Raw genomic sequence first — 18475 nt, 5'->3', positions numbered from 1 at the left:
GGACGGGAAACTTGTCTTTGATTGTCTTGGCACTGAGAGAGCAATAATCAATACATAAGCGCCAAGAATCGTCTGATTTTTTACCAGCAATACCGGTGAAGAAAAAGGTGAAGTACTATGGCAGATGAAGCCTTGAGATAGCATATCGGCACACTGCCATTCAGTTTTATCCTTCTGGGCATGTGGTAACTATAGGGATTGACCACAATAAGGTATCTACCTCGTGCAAGGATAAAGCAATGAGAAACCCCACGGGAAGGGTCCAACCTCTTGTCTCAAAAAAAGCAAAAACTTTGTGAGACGAATCTCTTATTTGGGTCATCCATGAAAAAATATTACTTTTTATGCTAAGAGTATTATTTTTTATTGTGAATATCGGTATGGTTGACCCGTCTCACAGATAAAGATTCGTGAGATCGTCTCACAAAAGACCTGCTCATCAAAAAATAGAACGGAAAATTTTGCCCGAGTTTTGTAATTTGCAATGCGTTTCCATGCGGAGAAGGTAGATAGGTTGATGGGATCGAGTTAGATAAATAACATTGTGATTATTAAAATATATAATTAATATATGAAATAACATTGAATAAAAAATAATATGTTTGATTTGATTGATTAAATTTAAGATAAAATGATAAATTGTAATCTTGTTTTTTAATAATAAATTAATATAAACTAACAAATATATGAAGAATAATATCGTAACTTTTTTTTATTCAGTAATTTTATATGAGATAAATCAGTAAGTATCTTATGAAGCCGTCTCATGACTTACATCGATACGAATTGATCTAACTATATCTATCATAAAAAATAATATTTTGACATTAAAAATAATATTTTTTATGAGTTGAGTCGAGTTGGATATCCATATGATTAAATTGATTTGTAAGACGGTGTCACAATAGTTTTGTGGAGATAAATAATGGGTCTCGTGCTTTACAGTATGTTTGGACAAGTAAAAAATGAGATTTTGATTTAGATTTGGATTTGAGTTTGAAATTGAATTGTAAATCTATAGATTTGATATTCTACTCGTTTGTTTAGTAATATTTTAAATGTAATTTGAAATTTGTTTTAATAATTAAAATTAATTTATTTTATATTAAAAAATTCTGCATTAATTTTTTAAAACGATTTGTTTATTCTTATTTTTCTATCAAAGAAAAAATTTTATTTTTGAACATATAAAAAATATATTTAGTTGAACAATTTTTTTAATAAATACAAAAATTATAAAGTTTATCGTTAAAAATAAATTTATCATATTTTGATAAATTCAGTTTTTACTATTAAACAACAAAATTTTTAATAAAAATGTCTTGTCTATAGATTTTTTAATATAAAATATTTAAAATTGATTTTAAAATAATTTTCTCAAAAATATATATGATATAAATGTTTGTGAATTGATAATATGTATTTTTGGATGAATGATACTTTATAAAATTTGAGAAAAACATTTAAAATTTATGACTAAGTTATAAAAATTTATTAGTAAAAATATTTTTATTTCTTTTTATGATTCAAGTTCCATGAAATCTCACCTATTTTACAAAAAATTCATCTAGTTAAATCAAATCTTATAAAATTACACCAAATACTAATTTGTTCAAAAATTAAAATATTATTTTCAAATCCCAATCTCTCCGATTTATAGAATATTGACTTTTACAGAATCCCACAGATTTATAAACAGATTTATGTGGATTCATGTAGAGTTTTTGCAAGATTTTTATAGACTTTTGTGAATTTTTTTATAGAATTTAAAAAATTTGTACTTAATTATAACATATTATTTTTTATTAATTTTTTGAATCAATAATTAATTAACATATATAACACATTCGGTTTGAAATAATTTTTCAATATTTATATTAATAAATGAATTTATTTATTTAAAAGTTAAATCATTTAATCATTACATGTGTATATATGTGGTTTTGTATGCATGTTTGTAAATTTTTTAAAAATATCAATTGATTAATCTGTAACTTTGTTTTTAAATCGATAATATACATGTGAAAAGAATATTTGTGTAGATATAATTTATGTATAAAAATATCACAGCTTACATATTAATTGAAATTGAAAATGCTAAAAAGAATTTAAAAAATCGTGGTTGTTGCTAGACTATTCAATTATTAAGAATTAAGCGATATTTTTTTGGATCATCTTTTATTATTATTGCATATTACATTAATTGTATAAATCATAAATTAAAAATCACAAAATCAATTACGAAATTCAAAATTTCCTATGATATTAAAATAAAAAATTATTAAATGAACAATCAGCCAAAAAATGAAAAATTAAAAAAAAAAAAGAAGAAAATATATATAGAGATACACTTCCAAAATTTGAGATAGTGATAGAGATAGATGAAATGAGAGAAGATAAGAAAAGAGATGATGAGAAGCGTCAGATAGAGAAATAAATAGCTCTTGTATGAGTTAGAAGTTTTACAAATCTATCCAAATCTTTGGGTTGAACAAAATTAATTTTTTGATAATTTATAGTTGTACCTTAGGCTTTAATGTTTGTATATTGATGAAAATTATGAAGTTATTAAAAGTCAATTGAAAATTTGAATACCTATAGACTTTTATAGAGTTTTTAAAAGTCAAAGTTGAATACCACTTGACTTTTTAAAATTCTATGAAAATCTATTTTGAATACCACTAAATTTCTATAAAACATATAAAAATTTAAATTGAATATATCTAAATTTTTAAAAACTACAAAAATAATTAAAAATCAATAAATCTGCCTCGCCCCTTGGTTACTTGTCCCAGCTTCTCAACACATTCAGTAGACCGCAAGTTCACGGCACAATAATCGAAGGATAGAAACTCGGTGGACTATAAATTCCCAAATTATTGGGATTCTAACTTCGCACCATCCATTTCCGTAATCTCTGCATCTTAGGGTCGTTGATTTTTAATTCCAAGGTAAGAATCACATTCGTCGCAAAATTTAATTTCTGATTGCTGGCAATTCAGTGTCTATTGTTTAGGAAGCCATTTTTGTGATTTTTGATTTGTGTGGTTTCTTTTTTTGACATTAAGGTGGTGATTTCTTGTTGACCTACGTAAACCATGACCCATGAAATAGATCAGCGTCTTTGATTCGATATGGATGGATTTGATTAATGAATTGGCCTCTCGTTGTTCATTATAGTTTCAGTTGTCCGTACCCAACTTTTGCTTTCAAAAAAGTCGGTTTACGAACTGGGGAAGATTTGTGAACTACTGTATTGGTATTAAATCCAGTTGAAATTGTTTTAGGGTGTGTCTGCATTTCTTTTAACGGTATTTTAGTTGTTTGGAAGCCGGAAAGCTCATTTTTTGAAGTACTTTTTGGTATTAAATCGTTTCGATCTGGTAATTATCTCGTGCTAATGACTACAAATATATCAACTTGGTAGTCGGTGGATCCATCATAGCGGCAAATGGCAATGATGTGCAGTTGCCATCGAATTATGGATAAGACCGACAAACTATTCATAATAGCAGTGGATAGTTATGGATCTAGACCTTATAATTGTATGCGTTGGATATATGATATCAGCTGGATTATGTAATTGTGAGTTGTATATATGGACTTGGACAATATTACTTATTCAGCTAGCTTTTGGATGAGAGTTATACCCAAGTCTCAATCTTAACATGATATCAGAGCTCAAATTGGCTGTTATGTGTTGGACTATCCTAATGGATCACTCGATAATGTCTTGTAAATAACTTGGACAATTCTCCTTGGGTTAGCTTAACATGGAGTTAGACCTTATTCTCAATCTTTAAAAATGAGTCAAAGCAACCGATTACCGTGGGGATGCCCTCCCGCTGGTCGAATCGATTTACATCACGTATATATTACATTCTTTTCTACAGTATATTACGGTTGCTTACTTGTGTTTACAGGGGAACCCATGGCTTCCTTAGCAACTACTGACTTTTGTGATGCAAATGAACCACTACTTGAAAGTGGTGACATTCGAATCCTACCCCCTATCTTCCAAATGTATGGGAAACGTCGAACGTTCTCTGGCCCCATCGCCACTCTCAAGGTATTTGAGGACAACGTATTGGTTAGAGAGTTCCTTGAATCCAAGGGCCATGGTAGAGTTCTTGTAGTAGATGGTGGGGGCAGCATGAATTGTGCTTTGGTTGGAGGAAATCTAGGCCAATTAGCTCAAAGTAATGGTTGGGCTGGAATAGTTGTCAATGGTTGTATCCGAGATGTGGATGAGATCAATGGTTGTGATACTGGGGTTAGAGCGTTGGCACCACATCCCAAAAAATCAAAGAAAAGAGGCGTCGGTGAGAGGCACATCCCGATTCATATCGCGGGGACGGAAATTCATGACGGAGAGTGGTTGTACGCAGATAGTGATGGTATTCTCATATCCAAAACAGAGCTTTCTGTCTAGCTCTTGCTCGAAATCATTATGTATTTGATTCATTGTCCAATAAGTTGTCAATGCAAGCTTTCAAGGTTTCATTTTACCGCGCCTGTAATATTATTATGCTGATAAACTTTGTTATTGTAATGTGTAACTCGTGATGAGCATTTAAAATACAACATATTTCAAAAACAAAATACTTCTTGTTAATATGTATTTCAACAATAAGATGTTTTTTTTTATTGATTCTCGACTTCTTTCAAACAAATAGTTGTTTGGGTTTCCAAGTAGATGTATTTTCAGCACCCTGTCGATGTATAAATTCTCCCCTCGGTTGGATATAGCTTATAGCTTTCTGTTCTGCACTGAAGACAGATCCGTCCACCTGGTTAACTTGGCTTGAGCTCACATAACCTCTCCCTTAAAGTTCCTAACCACTGCCGCAACACTATGACCTTACACCATGCATATGCATACATTTTTAGCATATTATACTCGGGTGCTTTCCATTGGTGATCAGTCATGCTCGGACCCTGAATCTGCTGTAGTGAACAGCGATTTGAGCCTTTTCTAAAGAATAGACGCAATACACATTCAACTCAGTGTTAAATGAAGATTCTGAATGGAATGATTTTACAATAATCAGTCCAAATATCCCAGCACATCAACGACAACAGCTCAAAAGTCATCCTTCGTAAGCACCTTGGACAGAAATAACCCACAATCTAGGATCCATAAATGTTACAAGAACACAATCTTTTTCCACCAAATCCGATCCACAACACAAAACAGAATGCAATGGCTAGTAGTTAGTATTACTTTTAAAGAACTAAGCATTTTACATGGTCATATCAACTCAGATGTACTTGCTCAAAATTGAGGTATTGACTCATGGAAATGAATGCAATACTTTTATTGTAATCATTCATATATACATTACTAACTATCTTAACCGTTCATATGTAATTAGAGAAACTCCGTTATACAAACATGTATTTGCTATGGCGAAAGACTCGTGGTGCTGTTCACTCGATGGAACATATCTGACATCCATGCAAGCATACAAGTTACAAATCTTATGCTCACCAATAAATAAATGCCAACAGATCATGGCACACACGATACATATGTTCTATAAAAAAAATTTATATAATAAAGTATTTAAAAAATTTTAATTGAAATGATAAGAGATAAAATAAAATATTAAAAAATATATATTATATATAGTTGGATGGTTTGAGGGTGTTGTGAGTTATAAAAAAGTTTTACCTCCATACAAAAATCAATAAGTAAACGACGTTTAACTTTAATAAATATTAACAGTGACGGGCACTCACATTGCGCGTGTTTAAAAATAATTAATTACTGAAAAATATTTTGTCTACTAATTAAATATCGTGTAGACGTATTCTCGATTGGAGCAATTTTTTTATTTTATGTGGGTTAAACCATACATGAAATAAATTTTAAATTAATTAAATATATATATATATATATGTGTGTGCGCGCGCGCGCGCATATATATATATAGACTTGTTACCCTGCACCCATGGTATTCTTGGGCGCCAGCTGTGCTGTGTTTTCGTTTTTTTTTAAGCGCCCAGCTGTGTTTCTTTTATTAATTTTTTTTTAAAAAAACTAAAGAACAAACTCAAGAGAACATGGCCATTATACACGCCCAAAAATTCAGAACACACTTCACGCTCAGAAGAGTGAATTGAGCGCGAAATTGAAGATCTCGGCCGTGCTCTTTCCGGTCATCTTCGGAAGACGATTCTTAAATCAGAAGAGTACGCTTCTCGGCCGTGCTCTTTCCGGTGAACAAATTCCAAGATTCTAAAATCAGAAGGTAAATCTTGGTAGCTGGAAATTTCTTATTCCGAAGATTTTGGGAATTTTGGATTTTGAAGTTAAATCTTGTGCATTCTAAAATCAGAAGGTAAATCTTGGTAGGTGGAAATTTCTTCTTCCTAAGATTTTGGGAATTTCGGATTTTGAAGATAAATCTTGTGCGTGAAATGCAAAAAAAAAAAAAAAATTCTTCTTTCGAATATCAGATTCGAAAAATATGGATTTTGAAGCCTATGATATATATTGTGTGAAATTCGATTTAAGGTGCAATTTGAAGCCTCTGCTTCTTGCAGTGTTTAGTGAAATTCGATTTAGAATTATATATATTTGATGGATTTGTTGTGTGACTATATATGTTTACCGTTAGTTAGGTGTACAATCCATTGCTTGGATTGCAATATTATACATGTGGAAAAATTGAATGGTAAGAATTCTTTTGTCCCATGCAATTCCTTTTTACGTGTGATTACATGCTTGGATTGAAATATTATACATGTTCTAGTTCCAACTCTTTTTGCTATGCACATGAATCATTGCTATACTTGTTTTGCTGAGTTTTAACAATGTTGAGTTTTAAATTTTTAATTGTTTTTAGTTATAATATTTTGTGACTGCGTGTTGAAAAAGTTTGTGAATTTTTGTACATTTTAGGAGAAAACATATGTTGTCTTTGTTGGACGTGAACCAGGTATATATGATACGTGGGGAGAAGCATCTTCTAAAGTTACCGGACATAAGGGTGCTGTCCACCAGTCTTTCAAAAATAGAGAGGAGGCAGAAAGAATTTCGCAGACTGAACAAATAAAGAAGTTGCAAGGGATAGAACAGAACTTGGATGAGATAAAGAAGAATTTGGAAGCGATTGTAGAGAATTTGAAATCTCTACAAATTAGTGATCATGATTAAATATGTTGTTGGAAGTTGTTGCCTTTGTTGAATTGGAAAATACATTATCATGTTTTAGAACATTTTTTGCGTACTTATAGCAGCAGTAAGCAGCATAGGATAAATGGATAAGAACAAAGACATGTTGGTATGTGATGTTTATATTTAAGAATGATTTTGCAAAATGTTTGTGAATTGTGGAATTTGTGTACTTTGAAATGTTTTTTTTTTTACATAAGTTCATGTCCGAGCAAAGATGCTCCATCTTCCAAAGGTCATACACATGTAATGTACTATTGTGCAGTTGCTATTATAGTCTGTATTTCTTAGTTGAGCTGCAGCAAACACAATAAGTATGTATTTCTTAGTGGATCTGCAGCAACAAAGGGATTTTCTACCTAAGTTGTGAATTGTGGAATTCAAAAATGCTACCCTTTTAGGAGTAAATGACAGTGTTAAAAGCTGAAGCAAAATGAAAGTTCTTTTCTTAACACTGCCCTTTTATTTTCGGTCAATAAGCAAACTGTGTAATGCTTTCTCATTCACACATTACAAAAGCAGAAACTCAATACTAACCTAACTCATTTACTCAATTGGCAAAATGGTAAAATGATATTCTGGAGATTAACAGGTACAAGATTAGCGTGCTACTCTTTACAGTAGCTTGCAATTGAAGTTAAAATGATATTCTGGAGATTAACATGTTGTTAGAACCTGTAAATATGAAGACGATGATTAGTAAAATATTATCAATGAAATAAAATTTAAATGCATAAAATAATTTATGTATTTGAGTTACCATCTATTGATCCAAAATCTTCTTCATCTGAGTTCTCATCTGTGTTATCATTATTTACAGTTGACCTGATAAACGAACTTTGTCATCCGTACTAATATTAAAGAAATTATTTACTTTTTTAAAAATTAATCAATACATACCCGTCTTGCAAATTTGGACAGTTGCGTTTGTCATGTGACACACCTCGACGCCCGCATCCATGACACTGTCTGCCCCTTGATGTTGACTTCTTCTTCGATGATTTTAGTCTCTTCCCACGTCCTTTTTTTCTTATTTCTGAAGGATCAATGATACCAATGGCTCCATCTATGGTTCTCCTACTTTGACTTCCACTGCATAATGTTCTATTAATATTCATCTCCTTATTTTGCTATCAATAGAATCAAACTGTTCAGCCAAAAGTTTGTCCCCTCATCACTGAAAGATGCAACATCAATTAAAGCTGAAGCTTTACAAGATAACCTCATATGTCTAGACATCAAACACCTTTCTGGATCGTCGATCACATTTTGCTCAGCCATAGTATATAGTACGCCAATCTTTGCATCTTTTGTCCACCGTTTGAGTATATACTTATCAGGTAAGTGGAACACTTGGTTGATACGAAAAAATGCTAACATATTCCTGCACGGAATACCCTCAAATTGAAATTTCATGCAACTACATGATATATCGTCTCTTTGTATGTCATGCGTAAGCAACCCATGTTTGGCAGAAGAAGAACCTTGAAAATTAATGACATTGTAAACCCCAAACTCAATTCTGATAGATGCTTGTTGCACATAATAACGATGACTCAGACTAATTTCATTTTGAAACTCCAACCATTTGTTTTTCGTGTATACATTCACCATTTGCAATTCCATCGGCCAGTTCGATTTAAGCTTTGTCCACTCTTTCGTATCAGTATGATCATCAACTAACTCATTGTGTCTTTGGTGTCGAAGTGCCTTATTGAAACAAATTATAAAATCCATCAATGAGTTATTGCTACAGACGTACCTCTTGAAAAATGCATGTGAACTTTCAGATCTCTGACTACTTGACATTCTTGCAGAAAATACATGGTTGAAATAAGCCGGCCCCCACTTATGTCGCAACTCATACATCAATGACAGCCAATCATTTTCTACCAAGTTAGCACAATTCATAACCTCTTCCCATGATCTCTCAAATTCAATAGATGTCGTAGAATGTACAATGACATTTTTTATGCTTTGATAATGGTCACGGAAAGTCACCGGGTTCAATTTATCTGGGAATTTGTTTAGAATGTGCCACAAACAATATCGATGTATTGTTTTAGGGAAAACTTCAGCTATGGCTTTCATCATAGCAGGATCCTGGTCAGTTATGATCAAGTTTGGTGCACTTTAGGCATGGCTTCTAGAAACTTATTAAGCAACCAAACAAAAGAATCGGTTTTCTCATCATTCAAAAATCCACAACCAAAGACAATGGTATGATGATGATGATTAACTCCTACAAATGGTGCGAAAATCATCCCATATTTGTTTGTGTTATACATTGTATCAAACACCACTACATCACCAAATGCAGTGTATGCCCTCCTTGATACAGGATCCGCCCAAAAACACTGAATAAATCTATTGTCTGAATCAGTCTCGTAATCAAAAAAGAAAGTTGAACTCTTGTCTTTCTCAGATAGAAAGAAATCAATTAATGTTTCGGCATCGATACCCTTGTGCTCATCCCTAAGCGTTTTCTCATAGTTTCTTATATCTCTTTCTGTGCAGCCTACATGTTCAGGCCCTCCAAACTCTATTTCAAACAATCGCATTTGTTGACAAGTAGGTACATTCACTTCTGCAAACTGTTGACTCAGTGCTTTATTTGATGCAGAAACAGTACGATGTGAGCGTAACAAATGCACCTTCGAAGGAGTTGATAGTGGATGATTATGACTTTCCATGAAGGTACTAACAACCCAACCAAGACCAGTTTGTTCATTCACAACTGAAATGTTTGACTTACATCCAGTTCTAATCTCACCACGAGCTCTTTTCTTTATTGGTTCATCACTTTTTGCTTGTTTACTCCATCTGATTGCATCTGTATGTCCTTCTTTAAAGCATACAAATTTTTTCCAGATAATTTCATTTGTTTTCTTACTTTTTTTGCTATTGCTAATTCTTGCACTAAAACCAGATTCTCGTGCATATTGGTTGTAGAACGAAAACGCTTCCTCTAAAGATTCGAATTTCATCCCTATTTTTGGTTTTTGATTGTCTCCAACTTGGGGAATGTATGACAGTTCATCGCCGTTGTTTTCTTCCATTCTATAAATATGAAAATAACAAAATTAAAATTGCTACACATACTACTTATTGCACAGAGGCACAAACAAAAAATTGAATCGAGTAGCCCTTTGCAGTAGACATACCAACCCTTTCAAAAAAATACTACAAAAATCTTATTCCTGCAATTCCTTTAATTTTTTTTTACTTATGAAACAGTTATTTATTTTCCATTTTCATTTTTCCTGATTTAATTCAATACGTATAGCTCACAGCTTGCTAGCAAGAGACGTAACTTAACTATATGCATATTCAAAACTATTTGCTCTGCCTATTTTCGTGTTAGAATAAATGCGAAGGTTAAATTCATAAATATTTCTTTTAACCATACAATCTGGGAGTAAATTTAGAAATCTAGAAATCAAAAATTTTCTTGGAATTTCATAATCATATGACATACATCTTCTGATTTAAGAATCGTCTTCCGAAGATGACCGGAAAGAGCACGGCCGAGATCTCCAATTTCGCGATCAATTCACTCTTCTGAGCGTGAGGTGTGTTCTGAGTTTTTGGGCGTGAATAATGGCCATGTTCTCTTGATTTTGTTATGCAATTTTTTTTTAAAAAAATTAATAAAAGAAACACAGCTGGGCGCTTAAAAAAAAAAACACAGCTGGCCCTAGAATACCATGGGTGCAGGGTAACAAGTCTCTCTATATATAATTGCTAATTGAACATGTAACCTAATGCTTAGAAAACTAATAATAATAATAATAATATAGAAGTATATATATATATATATATATATATATATATATATATATATGTATGTATGTATATATATGAACTAGAAAAGTGCACGTGCGTTGCACGTGAGCAACTGAACTGCGGAAAATTTATGCCCGAAATTTTGATAATCTTTAAATGAATTAAAACATAGCTAGTAACATTTATCAGTTGAAACAAACCAAACCACAAAAAATAAAAAATCATGATAAAAAATGGTATATGAATTGGAGAAGTTATCTTTATCGACATGACACACTTTTCAATATCCTTCTTGGTTGTTTTACAACTCAAAAAGTCTGTCGTAATTTGTTATAATATGCATATAACAAATTTGGTATACTCAGCAAGTATATGATCGTCTTTAACATCTATTATGTTATTTACAATCATCATCTGGGATCTAACATGCTCGTAGTTTGTTTTTCTATCACGACATTTTTTCGGTTTTTTACATTGTTTTTATCCGTTAATATTATTTTTCCGACTATTTGTTTTGTTGTTGAATGATTTTTCAGTTTTTGACAATGATCAACTATAACTCTTAAGAAAAATATTTTAATCGTGATAGGTTTTCGCTTGTGGTGAAAGGCCATCAAAGTCCAATAGCTAGGAAAATGAACTCACTTTTGAATGTGCGAGGAAATAAAGTGCAACTGACTCAATGTCTCAATGTACTAAAAATGCACAAAATTGATCTATTGGAGCCAGTGAATAGGACAGACTAATGACATGTGATCTATGTCTTTCTTCGACGTCATTTTCTACTTTACGCTACCATCTTTCTTCTCTTCTGGGCTAGCTTCACTCTCCTCATTGTGTGGCATTCTTGCCTTGGCTGCAATCAAAAGGTGGCCTTATTTCAATTTGACGGCAATTAGATCTATTTATAGGACGAGTTTCAGGCAGAATGGAGGGTTCCTGCCCGGTTTCTTTAGTTCCGCCTTCAGAGCCTTAAGTTTAATGCAAACAGAATATTGCCTAGACCCACACACATCCAAGGACCATACTCTGCGATAGATAGATAGATCGGTAGATTCACACCTGATATTTTTCTACAGATAGTAGTGGTATCCACCCCCTATGGCCATGTTTGCTAGATCGCGCTCGTGGAAATGCAAGACTGACTCGACTTCCTCTTCTAGTACAAACCTACCAAAGAAGGATACGCAAAAAGGGCAGAGCATCTGCAAACTTCTCCAATAGCTGGCGGGGGCGGAATTCAATTCCACTCGACCACTTCATTGGGAGTGAAACTAGCTCCATTTCCAACGAATGGAATACGCGAACGAGTTCGATCTAGCTGCCTGTTCCGCCCCTCAGTCTTGGACATTTTGGCGTAGGTTGGAGCATGAACACTTTGATTGCTAGCTTCACGTCTTCAGTCCGGCCCCCTGAAGAAGGACGCATTACGGCTAGGGTGACGGCTGCTATCCATACTGCGGTGGCTCTCGCGGATTTCTCCGACTCCGAACTACTCCTCAGGCCGATCTTTTTCAACTATCGGCTTACTAGACGGAATTCGTCTTAGTGCTAGTAGCAGGGATTCTCGCTAGTTGGTTCGGATAAATAGATTGCTTTGGTTCGGCTTGGAACCCGGGAGGCACAACTAATGAATATCGTCTCTGGCTTCCCCCTTTCACGTCGATTTCTGGTCCCCATCCCGGACCTGCCTGCTACCGCCCAATCTCTTCTCCGGCTTGTGTTTCAATGACGGGTAAGGCGGTCAAACTACCTGTGCCTGTCTGGTCCGATCGTTTAGCCGCGTACTTGCCCATAAGATACATGCTTCTTGTAACCTTATCCAGTACCAGGAGGATGATCCTGCGAAGGACCACCCTACCTAGTCGTTCCCCGGGAAAGTTATCTCGACCCGGCCAAAAAAAAACGAGTGGCATGCCGGTACGATTGGTCGATTCGGATTGGTCCATAGTTGGTCAAAAGAAAATGGCAAGAGAAAGATCCGCGTCGACTACCGAGTTAGCATGGAGTATGATACAGAGAAAGAGGTCTCCCCATCGAGTTATCGGCCAACAAGGTTCGATGTAATTGAAAGGGAGCTCGCGGATATCCGGGATATACCTCTGTATAAGGGTAGGAAATGAGTCTTCATCATTTACTCCCCTTTATTTTAGTAGGCGCCAGTCTTCTTCAGTGGAAGAGCCTTTCCTTTCATTTTAAACAATAGATATGCCTAGTTCTTTTTTCTATGGATAAAAAAAAGATCTACCCGAGAACCATAATCTTTCCTAGGAACAGCTTCTACGGAACGATTTAGAATGGTGTCTACCTTGATTGAATTTTATACGAGCATCAAATAAGCGTTTTCCCTTACTAGTAAAGGGGCTGCTTTCCAAGGATATACAAAAGGCCGTATAGTACTCCAACAAACAACATTATGTTGAATGTTGTTGTAGTATCGGGTATGCCTGACAGAGAGAATTGCTTGCAACGCAACTACTTATCATTTATGTAAAAACAGTTAGTCTGCTAGTTGAATTGAGAAAGCCGACCCCGACTTCTCATAGACTGGATTGTAAGAATCTGCTTGCAATGCAGATGAGCTATTATCGTCCAGCTCCCTAACCTAATGCTCTAGGATCAGTTGACAAGTCCTTTCGAATCCCAAGAACAAAGGCTGCTCCTCCTCGCCCCCCTACTTAAGAATCCAAAGGTGGCCTTTGGAAAGAACTCAACTGTTTTAGCTTTGGTTTTTTGGTTCTTTGTCTATGGACAAGAATCATAATCCCTTTGGTTCTGTTGGCGGCTGATAATCTCAGGACAAAAAGAATATGATTCTTGGAATGTCTTATTTCTTTCACCTTGGAATTCCATACCTTCTCCCTCAAAGCAATTTTGCGACGCCATGAAGTACTTTGACCTTATGAATTCGTAGTGCCTTCAATCAGAAGAGCAAAGCAAGACCTTATTTTATAAGTCAAGGTTTCAGGCGGAGCTGCAGTGAGCCAACATCTGTGACAATAAGATCATCCACATAGAGTTCGAGAATGAGAATCTCAGATGTGGATTGGCAAGCCAGCTGCTAAGTCAAGCGCTATTCGTCTCATTCCCCTAGGGGGGATGGCTAATTCCGGGAATAGGAAATATCCCCTTCGAGTTGACTAAAGTGGTGCGCCTTCGCTCCATTCCAAAGTAATAGGATCCGTCCGAAAACTTATATACAAGAGAGATGAAACTCGTTTAGTCTTAGTTCAGATCTATCTTTCCTTCGGCTTTTCAAATCCTATACCTTCCGTCCCTGGGTCCACTCGGTCTTCCGGTCAAAAAACAACGGCGATGAAGGCGTGTAGGTGCGGAGACAAGCTATTTGACGGACAAAAAAAAAAGGACTCTAGAGAGTGATAAGCAAGCAGAGCGGCCTTACGAGGGCGTAGCATTCCAACCGAATATCTTCCTCAACTGAATGACAAAGGACGCAACCCTTATCCACTGCAAACGGAAGTCCTCGACAACCTTTTTCTTTTACTGTCTTGGGAATGAGCAAAGAAGTTATCTTTAAGGCAAGTTGAAATGGAGTATCATCCCTGATATCTGCATTGGTATGCTACTGCATGGTTGGATTACTCTCTCCCCTACTCTCTAAAGCTTCTCTTTAATGGGAAGCCCTGAGTTCACCCGCTTTTGGTCGTGCCAAACTTCCATTTTTCTTCCTTTTGTCTTGGATCGAGAAAGAGTGAAGATCAGGATTTGATGCTCTTTTGAGACAGCGGACGCATGCGTGTAGGAAGGCCGACGACTACATAAGCTAAGCGAAATTTTGTAACGTATTAGGGCATTCCATTAGTAAGCCGATTCGGGCTGATTTCCGGGCTCTTTCTTTGCCTTGGCCCCAGTTGTTTAAGCGTTGGTCCTGGCTGCCCCAAGATCGCTGGAAAACCCCTTCCTACTTTCTTAGCGCTAAATGAGGGATTTCCGCTACCTAACCTTACCTTAGATTGGGCTACGACCAATCAGTTAATCATTGACTGCTCTACCACTGAGCTATTGAGACGGGACATGATGAAATCAGTTCCACCTCTTCCTCCCAAGATCCACAGCAGGGTTGACGGCTGTGTGGCCCTCAATCAGCTGGAAGTAGGAAATCAATCCCGGCACGGTCCACAAAGCTTTAGAATTATTCTGATACCATTATAAATATAACGAGAATTATGCACAGTTTGTTTTTAATGTATTTCTTTTTCGGAATAAATAATTTTTTCTTTTTGAAAAACAATTTTATACTTTGAGAAATATTGACATTTTATACGACATCCATATGTCGCAAACCATGAAGTAGAAACATAATCACTATATAACGCTTAAAAGTTTACACATACAATTCTTCAATTTATTCTTCATTGTGCTTCGTTGAAATTTAAATTTGAAATATCATTCTTGATCTTAACATTTTGCTTTAAATACGATTTATATATATATATATATATAATTCACATATATATGTATATGTTTCATGTTACTTAGTTAGACCTAATTTCAAATATCTATAAAAAAATTGTGTTTGAATTATATCATACAAAAATGAGGACATAATAATACGCAACATTATTTTTTTTTAACATGTTTTTTTCATCCACTATGTTTGTCTTAACTTTTTTGTTCAAAATTCGATGCATTTCGTAGGCTATATGTATGAAGAATCAAGTAATTATATAATTCACAGAAACCATTTATTATCTTCTTCGTAGAACAGATGACCCAAAATACGTGATTTTGATTGGTGTACTCTCATACCTATTTTCATATAAACAACAAGGTAAGTCATAGAATATCAGAAAAATCAATTACTGCTAACAACACTAACCAAATAAATAAAAAAATTCATAACACAAACAACCTCAGTAAGAAAAAATGATAACTCAAAGTTTAAAATAATTTATTTAGTACAATAACAAATAAATTGAAGTATATACGAGCAACAAAATGTATAAATCACTCTCAAATTAAATACTAACTCATATTATTCACAATTTGTATAAATTTTACAATATTTTTTTAAAATAAAGAGAAGATACCTTATTAACGTCTTTCTTTCATAGATATTCTACTACTTTCTTTTTAAAAGGAAAAAATAGTGCCTCAAAATCATCATGAAAAAATCCTTTAATAAGACAATTAAGAAAAATGGTCGTAAAAATATAATATGAAGTCACACAATTTTTCTTAATCCGAAGAAAAATATTAGATCGTTGACAAAATATATCTGGTAACAACAAAGCATACATTAACTTGAGATACAATTAAGATTTAGAATCAAGCATAATCATTGAATTAGAACAAAATAGCATGTCAAAAATCTAATGGATATTATCTCTTTTAATAATTTATCCATGTTTGTTGTCTATCAAATGACTCCTAGATCCACCAATTTTTTTAGTCCACCTATTATTTTCACAATAAATAATGCTACAAAAATAATATAAGCAAGCACATAAAAACTCAAATTCAAATATCAATCTAAATTTAAAAAAATTGAATTGAGATTATAATACTGTCGTAAAAATTTTGAATACCGATTTATAGACAAAAGTCTGGAAATAAAATTGCCCCAATAAATAAAAAAATGTTATCTCTTGATATTCTGAGACATAAGGTAAAAACAAAAAAACATTTCATCATTTTTAATAATTTTTAAGTCACTTCAAACTAAATAATCTAAGCAATCAGAAAACATGCATTATGTGTTTAAAAATTAACAAAATATCTCAAGAATAAAAAATTGAAAAATAACCATTTTTGTGGGATATGTGGTTTTGTTTTCTATTTTTTTCGGTAAACAAACAAATCACATAAGCAATCCAAACATAACATGATCAATACAAATGACTTATAACAATAAAACATGTTAACGCTATGGTAAAAAACTCTTCTTATTGCAAGAACACAAAATGATCAAATGGAGCATATTATTTAGTAATATTTATTTAGCAGCATATATAAAAAATTGACTAAATAGCTTAAAAAGAGTGTTTGAAATCATTTACATACAAACATTTATCGCAATCACGTATCTCTATTGACACATAAAAAGCCTGAAAATATCTTCTAAATGGGATAAAGAAGTTTTATATGACCTTAATATTTATTAATAATTTATTTTTATTCAATCCAACTCATCTCCCTTCGTCTTCTCATTATTACCAATCATTAATATAGTATAAATTTTTCATAAATTTGACAGCAATGTATAAATTTAAGTAATTAAATTTAAATTAAAATAATAATTAATTTGATTGAGTTAAGTTCAGTAATAATGATCCTATTAAACTAACATAAAAAATGACGTAAATAACATCATGAATATGACAAATTCTAAAACCAAAAAAATGGTAAAATAGTAAACTTACAAATGAAAGTCATATATTTAATAAATTAATTAATTAATAGATAATATATTATTTAGTAATATTTATTTATTATCATATATCAAAAATTGACTAAATAACTTAAATGTTTGCATTGAAATCATTTACATATAAAAATTTTCTGTCAATTACGTATCTCTGTTGATATATAAGTAGTCTAAAAATATATCTATTCTAAATGGAAAAAAGATGATTTATATGACCTTAATATTTATTACTAATTTAATTTTATTCAGTCTCACTCTCTTCATTATGAATTTGATGTTAGTGTATAAATTAAAGTAATTAAATTTAAATTAAAATTAAAATAATAGTTAGTTTGATTTATTTAGTTCACTATTAATGATCATATTAAACTGACATAAAAAATGACGTAAACAACATCATGAAGATGACAAATTCTAAAAAAAAAGAAGGTAAAATAGTAAACTTACAAATGAAAGTCATATATTTAATATATTAATTAATAATTAATTAATAGATAATATATTATTTAGTAATATTTATTTAGCATCATATATCGAAAATTGACTAAATAACTTAAATGTTTGCATTAAAATCATTTACATACAAACATTTTCTCTCAATCACGTATTTATGTTGATATATAAGTAGTCTAAAAATATATCTATTCTAAATGAAAAAAAGATGTTTTATATGACCTTAATATTATTACTAATTTAATTTTATTCAGTCTCACTCTCTCATTCGTCTTTCCATTATTACTCATTCTTAATATTAACAATTTTTATAATGTATAACATTATAATAATGATTTTTTTATGAATTTGATGTAAATATATAAATTAAAGTAATTAAATTTAAATTTAAAAGTAAAAATAAAAATAAAAATAAAAAAATAAATAGTGTGATTGAGTTAAGTGTTTTATTAATGATTTTATTAAACTAATGTTAAAAATTGTGGCAAAATTTATTTTTTTAAATTTATTTTAGAAACCATTAATAGCTGGAAGAAAACAAACAAACAAAATATTTATTATTATTGGCTTCAATTTATTTTAAATTCTATTAATTAATATATGAAAAACAAACAAACAAAGATATTTTAAATTCCACTAATAATTAATAGATGAAAAACAAACAAACA

The 18475-nt window shown here is 32.5% G+C and overlaps 2 protein-coding genes across 2 annotated transcripts; one reads left to right on the top strand and one right to left on the bottom strand.

The window, feature by feature from the left end:
• Positions 1–2776: 2776 nt before the first annotated feature.
• Positions 2777–4615, top strand: LOC142549005 (putative 4-hydroxy-4-methyl-2-oxoglutarate aldolase 3). Its single transcript, XM_075657712.1, has 2 exons — positions 2777–2951; positions 3924–4615. Exon 2 carries the CDS (start codon positions 3932–3934, stop codon positions 4430–4432), a length of 501 nt encoding a protein of 166 aa, XP_075513827.1. The 5' UTR covers positions 2777–2951; positions 3924–3931; the 3' UTR covers positions 4433–4615.
• A 3202-nt stretch (positions 4616–7817) lies between these two features.
• LOC142549966 (protein FAR1-RELATED SEQUENCE 5-like) lies at positions 7818–10239 on the bottom strand. The gene is made up of 5 exons (XM_075659210.1): positions 9427–10239; positions 8427–9283; positions 8081–8272; positions 7941–8005; positions 7818–7855 (listed from the first exon to the last, which is right to left on the bottom strand). Exons 1-5 carry the CDS (start codon positions 10237–10239, stop codon positions 7818–7820), a joined length of 1965 nt encoding a protein of 654 aa, XP_075515325.1.
• Positions 10240–18475: the final 8236 nt, after the last annotated feature.

Source organism: Primulina tabacum, chromosome 6 (assembly GCF_025594145.1).
Source record: "Primulina tabacum isolate GXHZ01 chromosome 6, ASM2559414v2, whole genome shotgun sequence".
Lineage (NCBI taxonomy): Eukaryota > Viridiplantae > Streptophyta > Magnoliopsida > Lamiales > Gesneriaceae > Primulina > Primulina tabacum.
Note: the sequence above shows the minus strand (reverse complement) of the source record. Positions and strands in the feature narration are given on the sequence as shown.

Excerpts from the sequence above, each read along its gene's own strand:
- LOC142549966 (XM_075659210.1), bottom strand. The coding sequence starts at position 10,239 with ATGGAAGAAAACAACGGCGATGAACTGTCATACATTCCCCAAGTTGGA. Across the intron at positions 9,284-9,426 it reads GGATGATTTTCGCACCATTT|GATCCTGCTATGATGAAAGC; the intron begins GTAGGAGTTAAT and ends ATAACTGACCAG. Across the intron at positions 7,856-7,940 it reads AGATTTTGGATCAATAGATG|GTTCTAACAACATGTTAATC; the intron begins GTAACTCAAATA and ends TCATATTTACAG.
- LOC142549005 (XM_075657712.1), top strand. The coding sequence starts at position 3,932 with ATGGCTTCCTTAGCAACTACTGACTTTTGTGATGCAAATGAACCACTA.